Source organism: Rutidosis leptorrhynchoides, chromosome 4 (genome assembly GCF_046630445.1).
Source record: "Rutidosis leptorrhynchoides isolate AG116_Rl617_1_P2 chromosome 4, CSIRO_AGI_Rlap_v1, whole genome shotgun sequence".
Classification (NCBI taxonomy): Eukaryota; Viridiplantae; Streptophyta; class Magnoliopsida; order Asterales; family Asteraceae; genus Rutidosis; species Rutidosis leptorrhynchoides.
The window spans coordinates 280,039,050-280,056,580 of NC_092336.1; the positions used below are offsets into that span (position 1 = coordinate 280,039,050).

Genomic DNA, 17,531 nt, shown 5'->3' on the forward strand with positions numbered 1-17,531 from the left:
AGTTTAATGGTTCAGGATCTACGAACCGTTCCTGAATATTTTTCGGATTCTCAATTGTGAGGTCGAGTTCAAAAAATGGATTATCGGAAATTTGAACTGAAGTACTTGGTCGACTGGATGACGATTCTAAAGAAAAATCAATGGCGGTTATATTTGCTAAATGTCTTGATCTAGTTACAGGTGGTGAACGTACAAAAGGTGATGAACGTCTTGCTCGGTGCATTCACTGAATATCCTATTAGTTTTAAAAAGGAAAGAAAAATTATAATAAGTTATCCAATCAATAGATTTTTCTGATTTTGCCCACGTTTCGAATAGCCAAAAGATGCAGCAGAGGGGCAGGATTCGTTTGGTCTCAATATAATTGAGGACTGTTTGGCTCCAATAACCCGGTCCACGTACAAATCCAACTATTACTAAGAACCAGAAAATTTTGATGTCTATCAATTTAACCACTTAAAATAAATTTTCGTAATTTTAAGAAATTTAGAGAAGAAGTAGAAAAAAAAATCTATGTCCTAAAACTAGAATAGCGAGAAATAAGAAAGAAAAAGAGTTCGTCGGAAAAAGGTCGAAAAAGAAAAATGGTTGAAAAATAAAAGGTGATGAAAAAAATAAAAGAAACTTATAAAACTTAAAAATACTTGACTAACCTAACCTTATTACTACAACTAACTTAAAATTATAATCGCAAATTGAAATTACTAATTGGAATGATAATTGATACATAGGTAAAAGTCGTCTAAAAATATTAAAGCTTACAGGAAAAACTAAATCCCAAATGGAAATATCTTAAAAAGAAACTAAAACTTAAAAAGGCGTCGCAAAATTCTAAAGCACCTAAATCTTAGTCTAAAGAAAAAGCACTTAAGGAATTTTACGGCAAAGCCTAAAAATCTAGGAGTAAAAATGACTATGGCAAAAACTAAGTTTAAAATTAAATATGAGCTAAAAATACAAATCTTATGCTACAACGATTAAAAAGGGACAAAATATAAAAATATACAAAAAGTTGTAAAAAGTACAATTTTTATAAAAATATTATTTTTATATTATTTATTTAATAAAACTACTAATTTTACAATTTAATTAAACTAATTTAACTAAAATATAAATTAAATAAAACTTAAATTAAAAATAAACTTAATTATAATAATAATAATAATTAGGGTTAATAATAATAATAATTAATAATAATCCGTAATAAATGCAGGATTAGGGCTTCCTGTTCGTGTGTCAGGTTACCTCCGCGAGTTGCGGTATTTAATGCTTCAAACCCCGCGAGTCGCGGGGTTCAGAATTTCAACTGACAGGTTTAATTTCAACGCGTTTTTTCTTTATTTATTTATTTATTTATTTTTTTTTTCTGTTTTCTGTTTTTATATAAATAAAAGATATTTAAATAAAACTTATATTTTTATAAACTAAAATAAAAATAAAGAAACTTATAAAACTTAAATATTTAACAAAATCTTAAAAATACTTATATTTTTGTTTTTCTTTTTATATTTTCGAATATTTAAAACGTATTTTTACAAAAGTGACTTTTAATAGAAGTAAACTAAAAATCTCTTCTTTTTTTTTATATTAGCGTTGCGCTTCCGGCGTTTAAGAGAGTTCCCCGGCAGCGGCGCCAAAAATACTTGATGTGCAGCGGGGTGTATATAAAATAGTTATTAAATTTAGCAGGAAATACTATTAAATACGATACATTTTTACACAAGATATTTATTTATTTAGAGAACGTATATACTTAAACCTTGCTACAACACTTATAGGCAGTGTACCTAATCGTACAGTAGTGTAGTTTTTAGTAAGTCCGGTTCGTTCCACAGGGAATCTTTTTTAAACAAAGCTCAACGCTATATTAATTTACTTTTATAAAAATACAAACATATATATAAGTAATATTATTATTATAAAGGGGGGTTTTTACCGTTTAATGACCGGTTTGTCGATTTTAAAACTTTAGTCGCAGTTAAAACCTAATGTAAAATATTAAATAAATAAAAGACTTAATTTAAAGCGTAAAATAAATAACGATAATGAAATTGCGAATAATAAAAGTGCGATAAAATAAACTTGCGATAATTAAAAAGGACGATAATTAAAAGTGCAATTAAATAACAATAAATAAAAGTGCGATAATTAGAAGTGCAATTAAATATAAAATAAAGGAAATTAAATATGAAATAAAAGAATTATGCTTATTTAAACTTCCGTAATCATGATGTTTGACGTGTTGATTTTAGTTTTATGCCCATGGGTTAATTGTCCTTTGTCCTGGATTATTTAATATGTCCGTCTGGTTTTTGTCCATAACAGTCCATCAGTCATAAATATAAAGTGCGAGTGTCCTCGTCAAATTATTCTTATACCCGAAGTTAAATATTCCAACTAATTGGGGATTCGAATTGTAACAAGGTTTTAATACTTTGTTTAATGAATACACCAGGTTATCGACTGCGTGTAAACCAAGGTTTTACTACTTTGTTAACAATTACACCAATTACCCTTGAATGTAATTCACCCCTGTTTCAACAATTTTATTAACTATTAATCCATTTCCGTGTCCGGTTAAATGAACGATTATTCGTACATATAAATACCCCACCCATCGTGTCCGATTGAGTGTATATGGTAATTTATAGGGACGCCCAATTGTAAATCTTTATATTAACATTAACAAACTATCATTTAGTTAAACAAATATAAAGCCCATTAATAGCCCATAGTCTAATTTCCACAAGTGTCGTTCTTTTGTCCAAACCCCAATTATGGTACAAAGCCCAATTACCCAATTTTAGTAATTAGCCCAACATCATGATTACTTCGTTTTAAATAAGCATAATAATAACTTAGCTATGAGACATTAATATAAAAAGATTGAACATAACTTACAATGATTAAAAATAGCGTAGCATTACACGGACAGAATTTCGACTTACACCCTTACAACATTCGCTAACATACCCTTATTATTAGAATTATAATTAAAATTAAAATATAAATTATAAATATATATATATAATTTACGTATGAGAAGAAGAAGAAAAAGATGATGAAAATGATCAGATTTCGGTTTGCTTTATAGGGAGTTTCAAAACTGGGGGCTCCGCGACTCGCGGCCATTTTGGCCTTCAAACTCCGTGAGTCGCGGAGTTTGTTTTTACAGCTCTCCCCTTTGGAGTCTTTCTCTGCCGACGGTTTTTATTTATAAATATAATATATATATAATTAATATAATTAATTATATATTATATTATATTTATATACATAGTTAACTTGTAATTTTTAGTCCGTTGCGTCGAGCGTTGAGAGTTGACTCATGTCCCGGTTCCGGATTTTCGAACGTCCTTGCGTACAATTTAATATCTTGTACTTTGCGTTTTGAATCTTGTACTTTTGTAATTTCGAGACGTTTCTTATCAATAATTGGAACCTCTTTGATTGTCTTTTGTACTTTTGAGCTTTTTGGTCATTTGCGTCTTCAATTCGTCGAATCTGTCTTTTGTCTTCACCTTTTATTATTTAAACGAATATCACTTGTAAATAGAACAATTGCAACAAAAAGCTTGTCTTTCTTGAGGAATAATGCTATGAAATATATGTTCGTTTTTAGCATTATCAAAAAGCACCATCAAAACAAAACCCATTTGATTAAGGATGAAGATTGCTTCTGCTCCTACGTTTCTGTTGTCTGTTCCAAGTAGTCTAACCCCAAAACCAAAACCCATTCCTATGCTTCTTGAATTAACCTAGCTACTCATATCTGTTTCCTATTCAACCGAACTAAACCTACATGAGCTACTGTAAGTTGATCATTTAAAGTTCCTGGTTACTAGTTATAGTCCCGATCACCTTCAACCACCATAAATCTTACAATCACATAACCACCACAATACTAACTTATTTTTTCTATTTGTGCTTTCCGATTAACACATGAACCCAAAAACCAATTGGGTTTCTCCTTTATTTTCTCCTGCTCCAAGCACAACAACAATCTGAACCACCCCCTTCACAATCAAACTGGAACACCTTCATTATTCAAACATACACCCCCTTCTAAGATTCCTTCTTGTTCCTCCTCATGAAATCATCACCTATAACCATCACTTAAACGACTTTTTCTTCATTGTGATAAACAACCACCGGCCACCATGATGAAACACCTTGAACCATCTTAGGATAAATAAAGGCTGCTACAACCATCGCTGTTTAACTACTGCTATCAAAACTTGACGGCAAACGTGCTATTATTTTATGTTGCTGCTACTTAAACCTCCTACCTCCGTTTCTAGTTTTGACTCAAACGTGAACAACAAAAGCTGCAAATATTTCTGTTTTGTGCAAACTGCAGCTACAGCAATTACCTCCTCTTATTTTACTAATGAAGAAATTGATGAAGACATTCTTATTTTTTTCTTGATGGCCGACCAAAAACAAAAGGGACGTGTTTCTTTTAAGTGATTAGGTAAAGTTTATTGTTATAATCAAACCCCACTTCCAGCTGTTTCATTCACGAGACATTTAACAAATCAAAAACAAATTGGGACGTTCATTTAGTTCTGTTGGGCCATGGGATTATCTATCACCTTGGGCCGATGATCTTTTTCTTTTTGGGTCACCATGATCCTTATTCTTTTTGGACCGTGAACTTATTTATAATCTAGACCAAGATCCATTTTGATGTGGGCCAAAGTTATGGTGATGAAATGATGCTGTTATGATGATATAAGTTGAATATGTTTAGTGATTATGATTAGGGTTTAATGATGATGATTATGTCGATAATTATAGCTCGATGATGATGATGACAAGAACCGATTATAATGATGATGGTGATGTTAAAGGATATATAACCGATTGATAAGGAGGTGATGTACATGATGATTCTCAGATTATGATGGAAATCATGATGTGAGATCATGAGATGAGATGATGATGCTATGAATGATGATATGTTTAATGATGATGATGATGCTCGTTATTTATGAAAAGATAACAGGAAGATGCGTGTTAAAAATAATGAGTGTACTAGATATTTCAGAAAAATAAGATAGATCATATGGTTTAGTGGTGTGGTTGTTAGGCGGGAGGTCGTGGGTTCGAGCCCAGGCTATGGCTTTTATTACTTTATATGCTGTTTAAGGTAGTTTTCTTATATTTTTAATTATTATTAGTATTAATATCATTATTATCATCATTATTAGTAAAATTATTATTATTATAGTTATTATTATTACTAATATTATTATTATCATTGTTATTACTAAAAATATTAAAATTATCATTTTCAGTGAAGTTATCACCATTATTATTATTATTATTATTATTATTATTATTATTATTATTATTATTATTATTATTATTATTATTATTATTATTGTTATTATTATTATTATTATTATTATTATTATTATTATTATTAAAAGTATTATTAGAATTATCAATTTTCTATCATTATTATTAAAAGTATCATTTTTATCATTATTATTATAACTATTATTATTATTATTATAGGATGAAATGACTTTTTATCTATTATTATCAATATTATTTTATCAAATAACTACTAGTTATATAAAATTCATATTTACTACATATAACATATCTATATTAATATTTTTACAATAAATATTAATAAATGTAATTAATTAAGTTATTAATGAAAAACATAATTAAAGTAACAATTAATACACTAATAATACATAAATTATTCGATTATCTTTATATGTGTTAATATATATATAATTGATATAGGTTCGTGAATCCAAGGCCAACCTTGCATTGTTCAATGTCGTCATATGTATTTTTGCTACAAAATACAGTATTGGGAGTTTCATTTGCCTTTTTACCCTTTATATTTTTGGACTGAGAATACATGCGCAATTTTTATAAATGTTTTACGAAATAGACACAAGTAATTGAAACTACATTATATGGGTGAATGATCGAAGCCGAATATGCTCCTTTTGCTTGGTAACCTAAGAATTAGTAAACCGATCTACTAATTGACGTGAATCCTAAAGATAGCTCTATTAGGCCTAACGAACCCCATCCAAAGTACCGGATACTTTAGTACTTCGATGTTGTTTTTATCATGTCCGAAGGATTTCCCAGAATGATAGGGGATATTCTTATATGCATCTTTTTAATGTTGGTTACCAGGTGTTCACCATATGAATGATTTTTGTCTCTATGCATGGGACATATATTTATGAGAACTGGAAATGAAATTCTTGTGGTCTATTAAAATGATGAAAATGATCGATTATTATAAACTAATGAACTCACCAACCTTTTGGTTGACACTTTAAAGCATGTTTATTCTCAAGTATGAAAAAAATCTTCCGCTGTGCGTTTGCTCATATTAGAGATATTACTTGGAGTTATTCATGACATATTTCAAAAGACGTTGCATTCGAGTCGTTGAGTTCATCAAGATTATTATTAAATCAATTATAGTTGGATATATTATGAAATGGTATGCATGTCATCAACTTTCGATGAAATGAAAGTTTGTCTTTTAAAAACGAATGCAATGTTTGTAAAATGTATCATATAGAGGTCAAATACCTCGCGATGTAATCATATGTTATTGTATTCGTCCTTGTGAATTAGGACGGGTCGCTTCAAAAAGGTCTAGCAAACACTACCAACTTGTACTCCTATAACAACAACTTTATACAACCACATACAACAAACAACAACTGGCAACTATGCTCCAACTAGACGACTGACGACTTGTATGGGCACACGACCACTAGCTGATCAGGCTAGAGTCTACCGATAGTCCTTATTACTAAGTCCCCAGTATAGTCATCCACACGTAGGTGATGCGTCGTTCAACACTCTATTCATTAAACAGTAGCCAACTGGAGCCAACCACAACTAGGTTGACCTCTCTGAGCTGAACCTAACAGATCAAGGTTCCAACAACAACAACAACTTGTGCATATGCAACCAGTATACTACTACTACTACTACTACTACTACTACTGCTGCTGCTGCTCCTGCTGCTGCTCCTGCTGCTGCTAAAAGCATGGCAACCCTAATTACAATCAACTGCACAACATAACTACTAAACATGGCCACTAACAACAATATAAACCTAGTAGCGCAACTTTCTACTCTATACTACACCAAGTGATAATCCCACTCACCGTATACCAGCAACTAGATCAAATAATCTATGACTGAGCTGCTTCCTTATCCTTATCATCTGAACATAAGGCCAATCAAGGTAGTTTCTGTCCGTTAGCACAAAACAGCACAATACAGTAAATCAGTATCAAAAGCTCCGCTAAAAAGTCTACTCAACACTTTTAGAATTTACATCATGATTATCATAAGTCACGCAGGCAGCATAACTGCTAGGTATCAATAATTAATAAATATTTCCACTGCCTAAGACCATCGGCCGACTGACCAAGACAATCGACCGACTGTCGTCACACCATCAGGCGAGGGTCTCTTCCATCGATCGAACGTCTAATGTAATTTCACTAGCTGAAGGACTTCCACCATCTATCGATGGTCATCGACTGGTTGTCGATCACCATCGGTCGATGGTCAACGACCAACGGCCAAAGTTAGTTCATGAGCTGCAGCAGCAAAGTGACTGGTTTCGGGCAAAAATCATCAAATCTCGATCTTGGACCTGTTTTTGACCTCAAAACCAACCATATTTTGTACACAAAACTTTTAGAAGCATAAACCACAAGTTTTAAGCACAAACAACAACAAATTGTACCAATTTTAACATCAAGACCCACTTTCATAAAACTTAACTAAAACACCCATTTTGACACTGATTTGATAACGAAATCAAAAAAACTTTACCTTGTTAGAATCATAACAACACAAGGAACGATTTGACACTAAAATCAAGCTTCAATTCGAGATCAAATGATTTAGGATTGTTTGAATAAGGTGAAGTTAGGTGAGAGTTAGTGAGAGGAAGGTTCAGGAAACAAATGAGAGGAATTAGCTGATCATACACTTATTTTGGGGATAAAACCCCATACCCCACAACACACGGGTATTTATCAGTTATTTGATATCTTTCGTACATCAATAGGCGACCCTAACGAGGTCCAAATTAAATAAACAAACCAGTTCTGTGACCCTTGTCACAAACTGGCCTCAACTAAAACTCCAAATAATTATAAACATATAATTACTAAAATCACTAAAATCACTAATACGCCATACACAAGGGTAAAATGGTCATTTCACCTAGGCCCGATTATAGGATGTTACATTAGGACTCTGTATTTGGTACTAAACTAACATCTTACTATATATGAGAACCCATTTTGTGGTTTTAAGATTTAAGAAATATATATTAGGACTTTTTTTAGTGGTATTATCCTTAAAAATCATTATAATAGGACCCTATTATGTGGTACTAAAGTAACATTTGTGTATATTGAGACCTTATTTCTTGGTAGTAACAAGAATGTCGATATATTAGGACCTTTTTTATTGGTACTAATGTAGTATTTTTATATAATATGACTCTTATTTGAGTAATAACATAATAATGAGACCATTTTTGTAAGTTCTTAAGAAATATAAAACTTAAATAGGACCCCTTTGTTGGTACTAATATATATATATATATATATATATATATATATATATATATATATATATATATATATATATATATATTACTTTTGGGACACTTTTGTATGTCCCAATCTAAATAGAAGTCACTCAATATATACTTGTAAGTGTTATAATTCAGTAGGCTTATAACTACCTTTGATGGTTATAAGAACAAAGAGAGAAAAAGAGAGAAGAAGGAGAGAAGAAATATTGATATTGATATTTCAAGAGAAATGGTGCACCTTAAATGGTTACCATACATGTCTATTTATAGTATAAAATATTACTATGCAAGAAATATAATAATAATAAAATTAACATCCAATCTAGATATTTTATAACACAATCTAGATATTTTATAACACTCCCCCTTGGATGACAATTTTATTAGAGAATAACTAGTACTGCCTCGTTAAAAACCTTGCTAAAGAAAACTCATTGGGATAAAACTTTAGCTAAGGGAAAAAGAGTGCAGCATAAAGTTGACTCCCCCTCAAGTAGGCAACGCCTGAGTTGTTACATCTTCTGAACATGCCTCATGCCAATATTATGAACGTGTGTTCTGAAAATAGCAGTTAGCAGTGCTTTGGTATAAAGATCAGCAGAGTTGTTGATTGAACGTATCTCATTTTAATCTGGTTGTCTTTTACGATATCTTGAGTATATGAGAAAAATCTGAGGTTTTCATCTAAATCTTTTATGTACAAGTTTGGCCCTCGTGATTTGTCTACAGTCTCCTTCATGGTTTGTTCAAACCGTTGTTTCAGTTCCTATTCCCTTTCAGTCTTTTTCTGAGCCTTACCAATATACCATTCTTTTCCATCAAACTTATGACCGTTAAGACCGTTTATAGCTTTAGCGCCTTGTCAGCATTTATGTTTTGTTCTGTCATTTTTGATACTCTTCTTTCATTTGTATTATGTAAGCTGTATTATCTTCATAGATAGTTGTTACGCTTTTATAGCGTTCTAGTCCACAAGAATCAATAATGATTTGTATCATTGATCTTAACTAAAATCATTCCCGAGTAGCTTCATGTAATGCAATCACTTCGGCATGATTTGATGATGTTGCAACAAGTGTTTGTTTTGAGAACGTCATGATATTGCGGTGCCTCCATTTAGGAATACATATCCAGTTTGAGATTTAGCTTTATGTAGATCGGATAAATAATCTGCATCTGTATAACCAAACAAATCTTGTTTCGAGTTGTTAGAATAAAATAATTATAAATCAGTAGTTCCCCGAAGGTATCAAACTATTTGTTTGATCCCATTCCAATGTCTTTTGGTAGGGGCTGAGCTGAACCTTGTCAACAAATTAACTGCAAAAGAAATGTCAGATCTTGTATAATCTATAAGATACATAAGAACCTCAATTGCACTAAAATATAGAACTTCCGATCTGTTAAAATTTTCATGATCTTCGCAGGGATGAAATAGATCAGTGTCAATATTGAGTGATCTAACAACAATGAGTTTGTCTTTAAAAAAATGTTTTAAAATCTTTTCGGTATAAGTTGTTTGATGTACAAGTAAACCATTAGGCATATGCTCAATTTGCAATCCAAGGTAATACTTGGTTTTTTCAAGATCTTTCATTTCAAAATAATTCTTTAGAAGTTGAATGATTTCATAGATCTCTTTATTTGTTCATATGATGTTAAGAACATTGACATAAACAACTACGATCTCATATCCGAACATTGTTTTTATAAAACATACGTGCAAAATAAGTTTATATTTATACCATTTTTTTTTATCAAGTAGTCATTTAATCGGTTATACCACATACGTCCCGTTTGTATAAACCCACTTAGAAATCTTTGTGATTTAATGGAATATATTCCCTTGGGTTTTACATTAGATGCTTATGATACCTTAACCCTTTAGGTATATTCATATATATCACTATTAAGTGATCCATACAGATAAGTAGTAACAACATTCATGAGATGCATTTAAATAACTACCAGGTTGATTAAGTATCTAATAAGTAATTGTATCCATTACAGGAGGATAATTTTTCCTCCTAATTCATTTCTGGTCTTTGTGGGAAATATTGAGTTACAAGTCTAGTTTTGCCTTGTAACTTCATTTGCACATTTCTTTTCGGATAAAAATTCATTTGTATCCCATACGTTTCACATCTTTAAAAGTGATAACGATTAATCCGAAAACTTTTCTTTTATCGAGCGATTCTAATTCAGCTCTTATTGCTCCTTTCCATTGAGCTCAATCATGTCCATTTTGTATATTCAATGACAGATTTTAGTTCCAGATCATCATCTTTATTCATGATGTCATTGTAACATTATATGAAAATATCTCATAGAGATTTTAGTTTCATTTCGGTTCCATAATATTGCATAATTTATCGCAATTTTAGTATTTACATTTATCAATATCCTCTGCAGAAGGAATATTGATTTGTGGTTCTTCTTGAACACTTTCTCTTACCTCATTATCAGCTGATTTTCTTTTTCGAGGATTTTTATCTTCGAAACCAATTGATCTTCCACGTTTGATGCGTGGCAAAGACTCAACAGTGACATTATTGCCAGCTTTTGGAATTTCAGTTCGAGCTGGAGCATTTATCGCTGGTATATATGATTTAGTCACTTTTTTATATCTGTAAATGCATAAAGTAATTAATTTGCAAGTTCTTGCATATGCATTATTTTTGAACTTTCGTTTCACATTCTTTTGTGCGAGTTCAATATACCTTAATTGATGTTCACATCATGAAGCATCATTTTATTTTTTATTTTTATTTCTCCCCCTAATCTAGGGAACAATGTTTTATTAAAATGACAATCAGCAAAACGTGCTGTAAAAACATCACCCATCATGGGTTCAATATATCTTATGATTGAAGATGTTTTATATCCAAAATATATTATCATCTTTCTTTGAAAAACCATTTTATTGTGTTGTGGTGATACAATTGGAACATACACTGCACAACCAATGTTTTAAGGTAGAAAATATTTGGCTCTTGGCTAAAATCAAGTATTAAGTGAAAATATTTACGACTTCCACATGGTATAATGCGAATTAATGTCGCAGCATGTAAATTTACATGTCCACATATAAATATTGAGAGATTTGTACTCATTATCAATTGTCTAGTTATTAGCTGTAAGCGTTTATCTATTGATTCAGCTAAACCAATTTTGTGTATGCACATGAGCAACTGGATGTTCAACAACAATCCCTGTAGATATATAATGATCATTAAATGCTTGAGATGTTAACTCACCAGCATTATCAAGTCTCATCCTTTTAATGGTGTAATCAGAATAATGTGTTCTCAATTTAATAATTTGTGCAAGAAACTTTGCAGATGCCATATTACGGCTTGATAACATACAAATATGAGACCATCCGCTAGATGCGTCTATTAGAACCATGAAATATCAAAATGGTTCACATGATGGATGAATTGGTTCATATATCTTACCTTGAATTCTTTCAAGAAATATTTGTGATTCTTTTTCACAATATACTTTTCATTAATCACCATATGTGCTTTCCATTAATCACCATATGTTTTTTTTTTTTTTTTTTTTTTTTTTTAAATCACCATATGTGTTTTTTTTTATCATATATCCTGTTCACCATATACGCTTTTAATCATATGCGCTGTGTTTTTCACCATATGCGCTTTTAATCATATGCGATTTTCATCATATGCGTTGTGCTTTTCATCATATTCGCTATTTATCATATGCGCTTATCATATGCGATGCTCTTTTTATCATATGCACTTTTTATGTGAATAGTAAATTAATTAATTTCGTTTTACTATTCATATGAATTAATTTAGATTTACTATTTTGTTAATTGAGTAATATATATATACATCATATACTTGTGACTCCGAAGGCTGAAATGAATTTGACCATATAGTTATACGTTGTACCTTGCACATTAATTTTCAGTAGAAGCTTTAGATGCATATTATTTTCAGTAGAAGCTTTAGATGCACTTTTTTTTTAATCACCAAATACCACAAACACTTTGTTTGCGTTTGTTCATAGTCATCAATAAAAACCATTTTCTTTAATTTTATTTTATACAATAAAATTAACGCATCATTATTCTTTTCAAAAACAATAATCTATTGTTATTGTTCACTTGTGCCATGTTTAACAACAAAAGTCAACAACCTCTGTCTTGTTTGTTGTGGCAACCAAAAACAACCTTTGCTTTTGTTACCGAGAATCCAAGACCAAAAAACAATTAATTTTTAATTAATCTTTTATCAAAACCATAAATGATTTTATTGATCTACGTTGATATGGCCATAAAGAATTGACGGCTGACCTACTTTTGTAAGTGTATTTCGGCTATCATCCCGAAAACGCACAACGACCTTTTTTTTTTATGAACTATTTGTTTCATATCTAGCTTAGGCAATTATTGTGAACATTTGGTCCCTATAAGAGCATTTATTTTTTAGACTTTTAGTTGATTTGTACTTGTCACAATTAGGGATAGCACCCGCGGGTCGTGGATGCGGATCCATTGGATCCATCACCCGTACCCGCGGATTTTTTTTAAGAGACATCCAATTGAACCTTTGTTCGTTGAAACAATTTGACTATATTTTTACTCCCCATTATTAAACGGGCCATTTTGATGCACACTTTTAAAAAAATAATTTGTTTTTTAAGTTTTATTATTCAACCTCCTTTTTTCAACGGTCACGTTTTTAACAAAACATTTGACAAGTTTGAAAAAAAGGTTTTTATTGATTATCATCAAAAGTTTTCTATTGTCATTCTACTGGATGGAATTATGGCATACAACCAAAATTGCAACCCAACACTACATAAGAACAAAAAGGTTGTTTTTAATTAACATATGTATATGTGTTAAACTCGGAATAATAATAACTTATTTTAGAAAATTAACATAAGACATGTTGAAACATTTTTGTCACATTTAGCTCATCAAGTCTAATACTTATCATTGATAGATTTTATCACGTCTAGGAGATGTTTACTTTTTTCTTGTATTAAGTCCTACTTTCATTTACCTTTGTTTGGAAAAAAGTTTTTTTTTTTACTTTGCTTTCCCCCTTTCTGTAAAACTCATTTAAACACTTTCTTTATTTTTTTTTTTAAAAAAACTTCCTTTTTTTTACGTTACCCGTAAATTATAAATATATAAAAAAAACTTTTTGTTTAAATTTTTTTTTCTAGTTTTTAAAAGGCCACTTGACCAATTTTTTAATTCTTTCACAATACCTGATATCGTGATCGTGACCTTTCATCAAAGCAAGAGATATTCTTGATAAACTAAACACGGACTCGTGTTTGAAATTGTCGGCCACAAAAAAAATTCATTTGATAAAAGTATATATTTTTTTTTTAGTTATAGAAGGAGACCACTTCATTTTCAATACTTCATTTTTGACAAAAAAACTATTCCATTTTACCATCCCTTTTTTTTTCTTACTTTAACTTTTAAGATATACTTTTAATAAAAATAGAAACTACTTTTTCTTATTTTAACTTTTAAGATTTACTTTTAATAAAAATACAAACTACTTTTTGTATTTTAACTTTTAAGATTTACTTTTAATAAAAGTACAAACTACTTTTTCTTATTTTAACTTTTAAGATTTACTTTTAATAAAAATACAAACTATTTTTTATTTTAACTTTTAAAATTATAAATTTAAGAATAAACATTAGTATGCATGAAATAAATAATGATTAATTGCATAAGTAATCATAAATGTTAGATAACATATAAAGACCCCGTCGTATTCGTATTGATCGGAATTAATCTCGACCCATGGTACCGTGTTGTCAAATGACGTGTTGCGTACATAAAGTACCGTGTTGTCAAATGACGTGTTGCGTACAATCATGAGGTCTTATTAACATAAATATAAATGTTAGTGAAGTTAATAAGAGTTAGATTACAGAAAATATAATTCAGGTGCGACCATATATAACTTAAATAACATAAATATAAATGTTAGTGAAGTTAGTAAAAGTTAGATTACAGAAATATAATTCAGGTGGTATAACCGACCATATATAACTTAAATAACATAAATATAAATGTTAGTGAAGTTAGTAAAAGTTAGATTACAGAAATATAATTCAGGTGGTATAACCGACCATATATAACTTAAATAACATAAATATAAATGTTAGTAGTCCAAAATTTGATATATTCGAGTCTGAAAATTATTAATAATTTCATACCTTGATTAGTGATTCGTGATCGTTTGAGATATCTTTTAATTACACTAAGCTTTTCGTGCTGATAACGTGTTATAATTCAGTAGGCTTATAACTACCTTTAATGGTTATAAGAACAAAGAGAGAAAAAGAGAGAAGAAGGAGAGAAGAAATATTGATATTGATATTTCAAGAGAAATGGTGCACCTTAAATGGTTACCATACATGTCTATTTATAGTATAAAATATTACTATGCAAGAAATATAATAATAATAAAATTAACATCCAATCTAGATATTTTATAACACAATCTAGATATTTTATAACAGTAAGGACTTTTCTGTGTGGTTGTTAATTATATTATAGGACCCGATAATTGGTTTCATAATCATATTACCTTTAGGACACTTTTTTGCGTGTATACTTTATATGACCGTCTTAGTTGGTACACATGTCATGTTGGTCCTATCAGGCCAAAAGGTCCTATAAAGTGACATTATAGGACAAATTTTTGGGTGTCCGATATGTACACTTTTGTTGAAGTGAATAGAAATGCAAAACAAAAAGATCTACATGTAAAATAGACATATGAAGGTTATGGAAGAAAAGATCGATTATTGTATCCGAGAGTTTGGGCTATTCAGAACTCCTTTTCAAGGTATATAAACTTTTTATACAATGGGGGAAGGGGTTATGTCTTCTATAGCCGTTTAGTTGTTTATATACCTTTTATTCTATGTTTAACAATGTTGTTCACTTGACATGCTGTGTTTTTCAAACTAATGGTGGTGTAGCTATGCAGCTTAACATCCAGGTTACTTTGTTTAACCATTACTAGTTCATATTTGATTGTATTATTCTAGCACCTTTGTTAGACATCTTTAATTGTTTCTTTATTTGATGTATTTGTCAGACTAGTGGCCTAGCTACGTAGTTCAACATTCAGGTATTTTGTTTAACCATTACTAGTTCATATATGTAATTGTATTATGCTAGCAGCTTTGCTAGACATCTTTAATTGTTTCTTTATTTGATGTTAATTGCAAACTAGTGGTGTAGCTATGCAGGTCAACACTCAGGTTACTTTGTTTAACCATTATTAGTTCATAATTTATTTTTATTAGACTAGCAGCTTTGTTAAAGATATTCAATAGTTTTTATTTTGATTTATTTTTCAGACTAGTGGTGTAGCTATGAAGGTTAACATTCAGGCTACTTTGTTCAACTATTAATAGTTCACATCTGATTTTTATTAGGCTAGTAGCTTTGTTAAACATCTTTAATAGTTTCTTTATGTGATGATGTATTTTTCATACTAGTGGTGTAGCTATATGCACGTCACCATTAAGGTTACTTTGTTCAATTATTATTATTATTATTCTTTAACGGTCAAATAATGATTATATTAAATCGCTCCCTACCAAGACGCTAAGGGAGAAAAAACGAAATTACAAAAGCATAGAAAGCCACAAGTTCCAATTTGAAAATAAATGACCTCTATGTTTAATCCAACGAAAATAAAGTAATCTAACAACATCAAATAGACTACTTATAGTACAAAAAGAAACATTAAAAATAATGCCGTTTCTGAATCTCCAAATCGCCCAAAGTAACGTGATAACTGAGGCGATAACTCGGTTCTTGCTGATAGACGATAAACGAACACCCTCTAGCCAAACAATGAAAGAATCCCAAGACAAAAAAGAAGGTATAGAGCAATTCAACCAAATTCGAAGCTTGTGCCAGTGCCTTAACTTTGAAGCCAAGGAACACCCGAAGAAAACATGATCCTGAGTTTCCACCCCGTTATTACACACCGGGCACACAATCGAGTTTATCTCTACACCCCTCGCAGAAAGGTTCCAACGAACTGGAAGAGACTCTAAACGTAACCTCCATAAAAATATATCAACTTTCCGTGGTAGAAACTTAAACCAAAGAGTAGCCGTCATCGACGAAGGAATAAAAACGTGATCTACTCAATCCGAGCTGCTTTAACCGAGAATAAACCGTCCGACGTTATAGAACACTCCCAGCAATCCTCTCGATCCGTAAGAGTACAATTGCCCACGACATCCAAACGAGAACTTAGAAGTTGGTTTGTTACGCAACTTGTAACGACCCGTCAAAATCGCTATTGACGCGGTATGTTATTCATTGATTTAACAGTGAGGTTTTGACCTCTATATGATACGTTTTGATAAAATGTTGCATTCATTAAATAAACAACTTTCTAAACATAGAAAGCTATAAACATGTGGGTGAGTGCTTAAGTATAAGCAAATCCCCAAAATACATAAGTTTTAATAATACAGATTGACATCACAGCCAAATTATTTATTACACAACATAGTTTTGTTTTGAATGCAATAAACTTTAAACAAAGTATGAGAGACTCCATGCAGGCAACGAGCACATCATAGAGGAAGCAGTCTAAGGACCTGAGAATAAAACATGCTAAAAAGGTCAACACGAATGTTGGTGAGTTATAGGTTTAATTGCTTGAGTCATAAGTATATAAAGATGGACCACAAGATTTCATCAAAAGTTTATCAATAGATTCTACGTAACAGAGCACCTTGGTAACTAAACTTAACGCTATAATAATAATTACCCTATTCATTTTAATACACGTAAAACAACGTGTCATAAAATCAAATAACATACATCCGTTAAAAGGCTAACACTACTAGCTTGGACGGGGATGTCAAG

General features: G+C 30.8%; 1 protein-coding gene across 1 annotated transcript; it reads right to left on the minus strand.

Moving 5' to 3' along the window:
- Window positions 1-16,267: 16,267 nt before the first annotated feature.
- LOC139841636 (uncharacterized) lies at window positions 16,268-16,771 on the minus strand. The gene has a single exon (XM_071831845.1). The coding sequence runs from the start codon at window positions 16,769-16,771 to the stop codon at window positions 16,268-16,270; it is 504 nt and encodes a 167-aa protein (XP_071687946.1).
- Window positions 16,772-17,531: the final 760 nt, after the last annotated feature.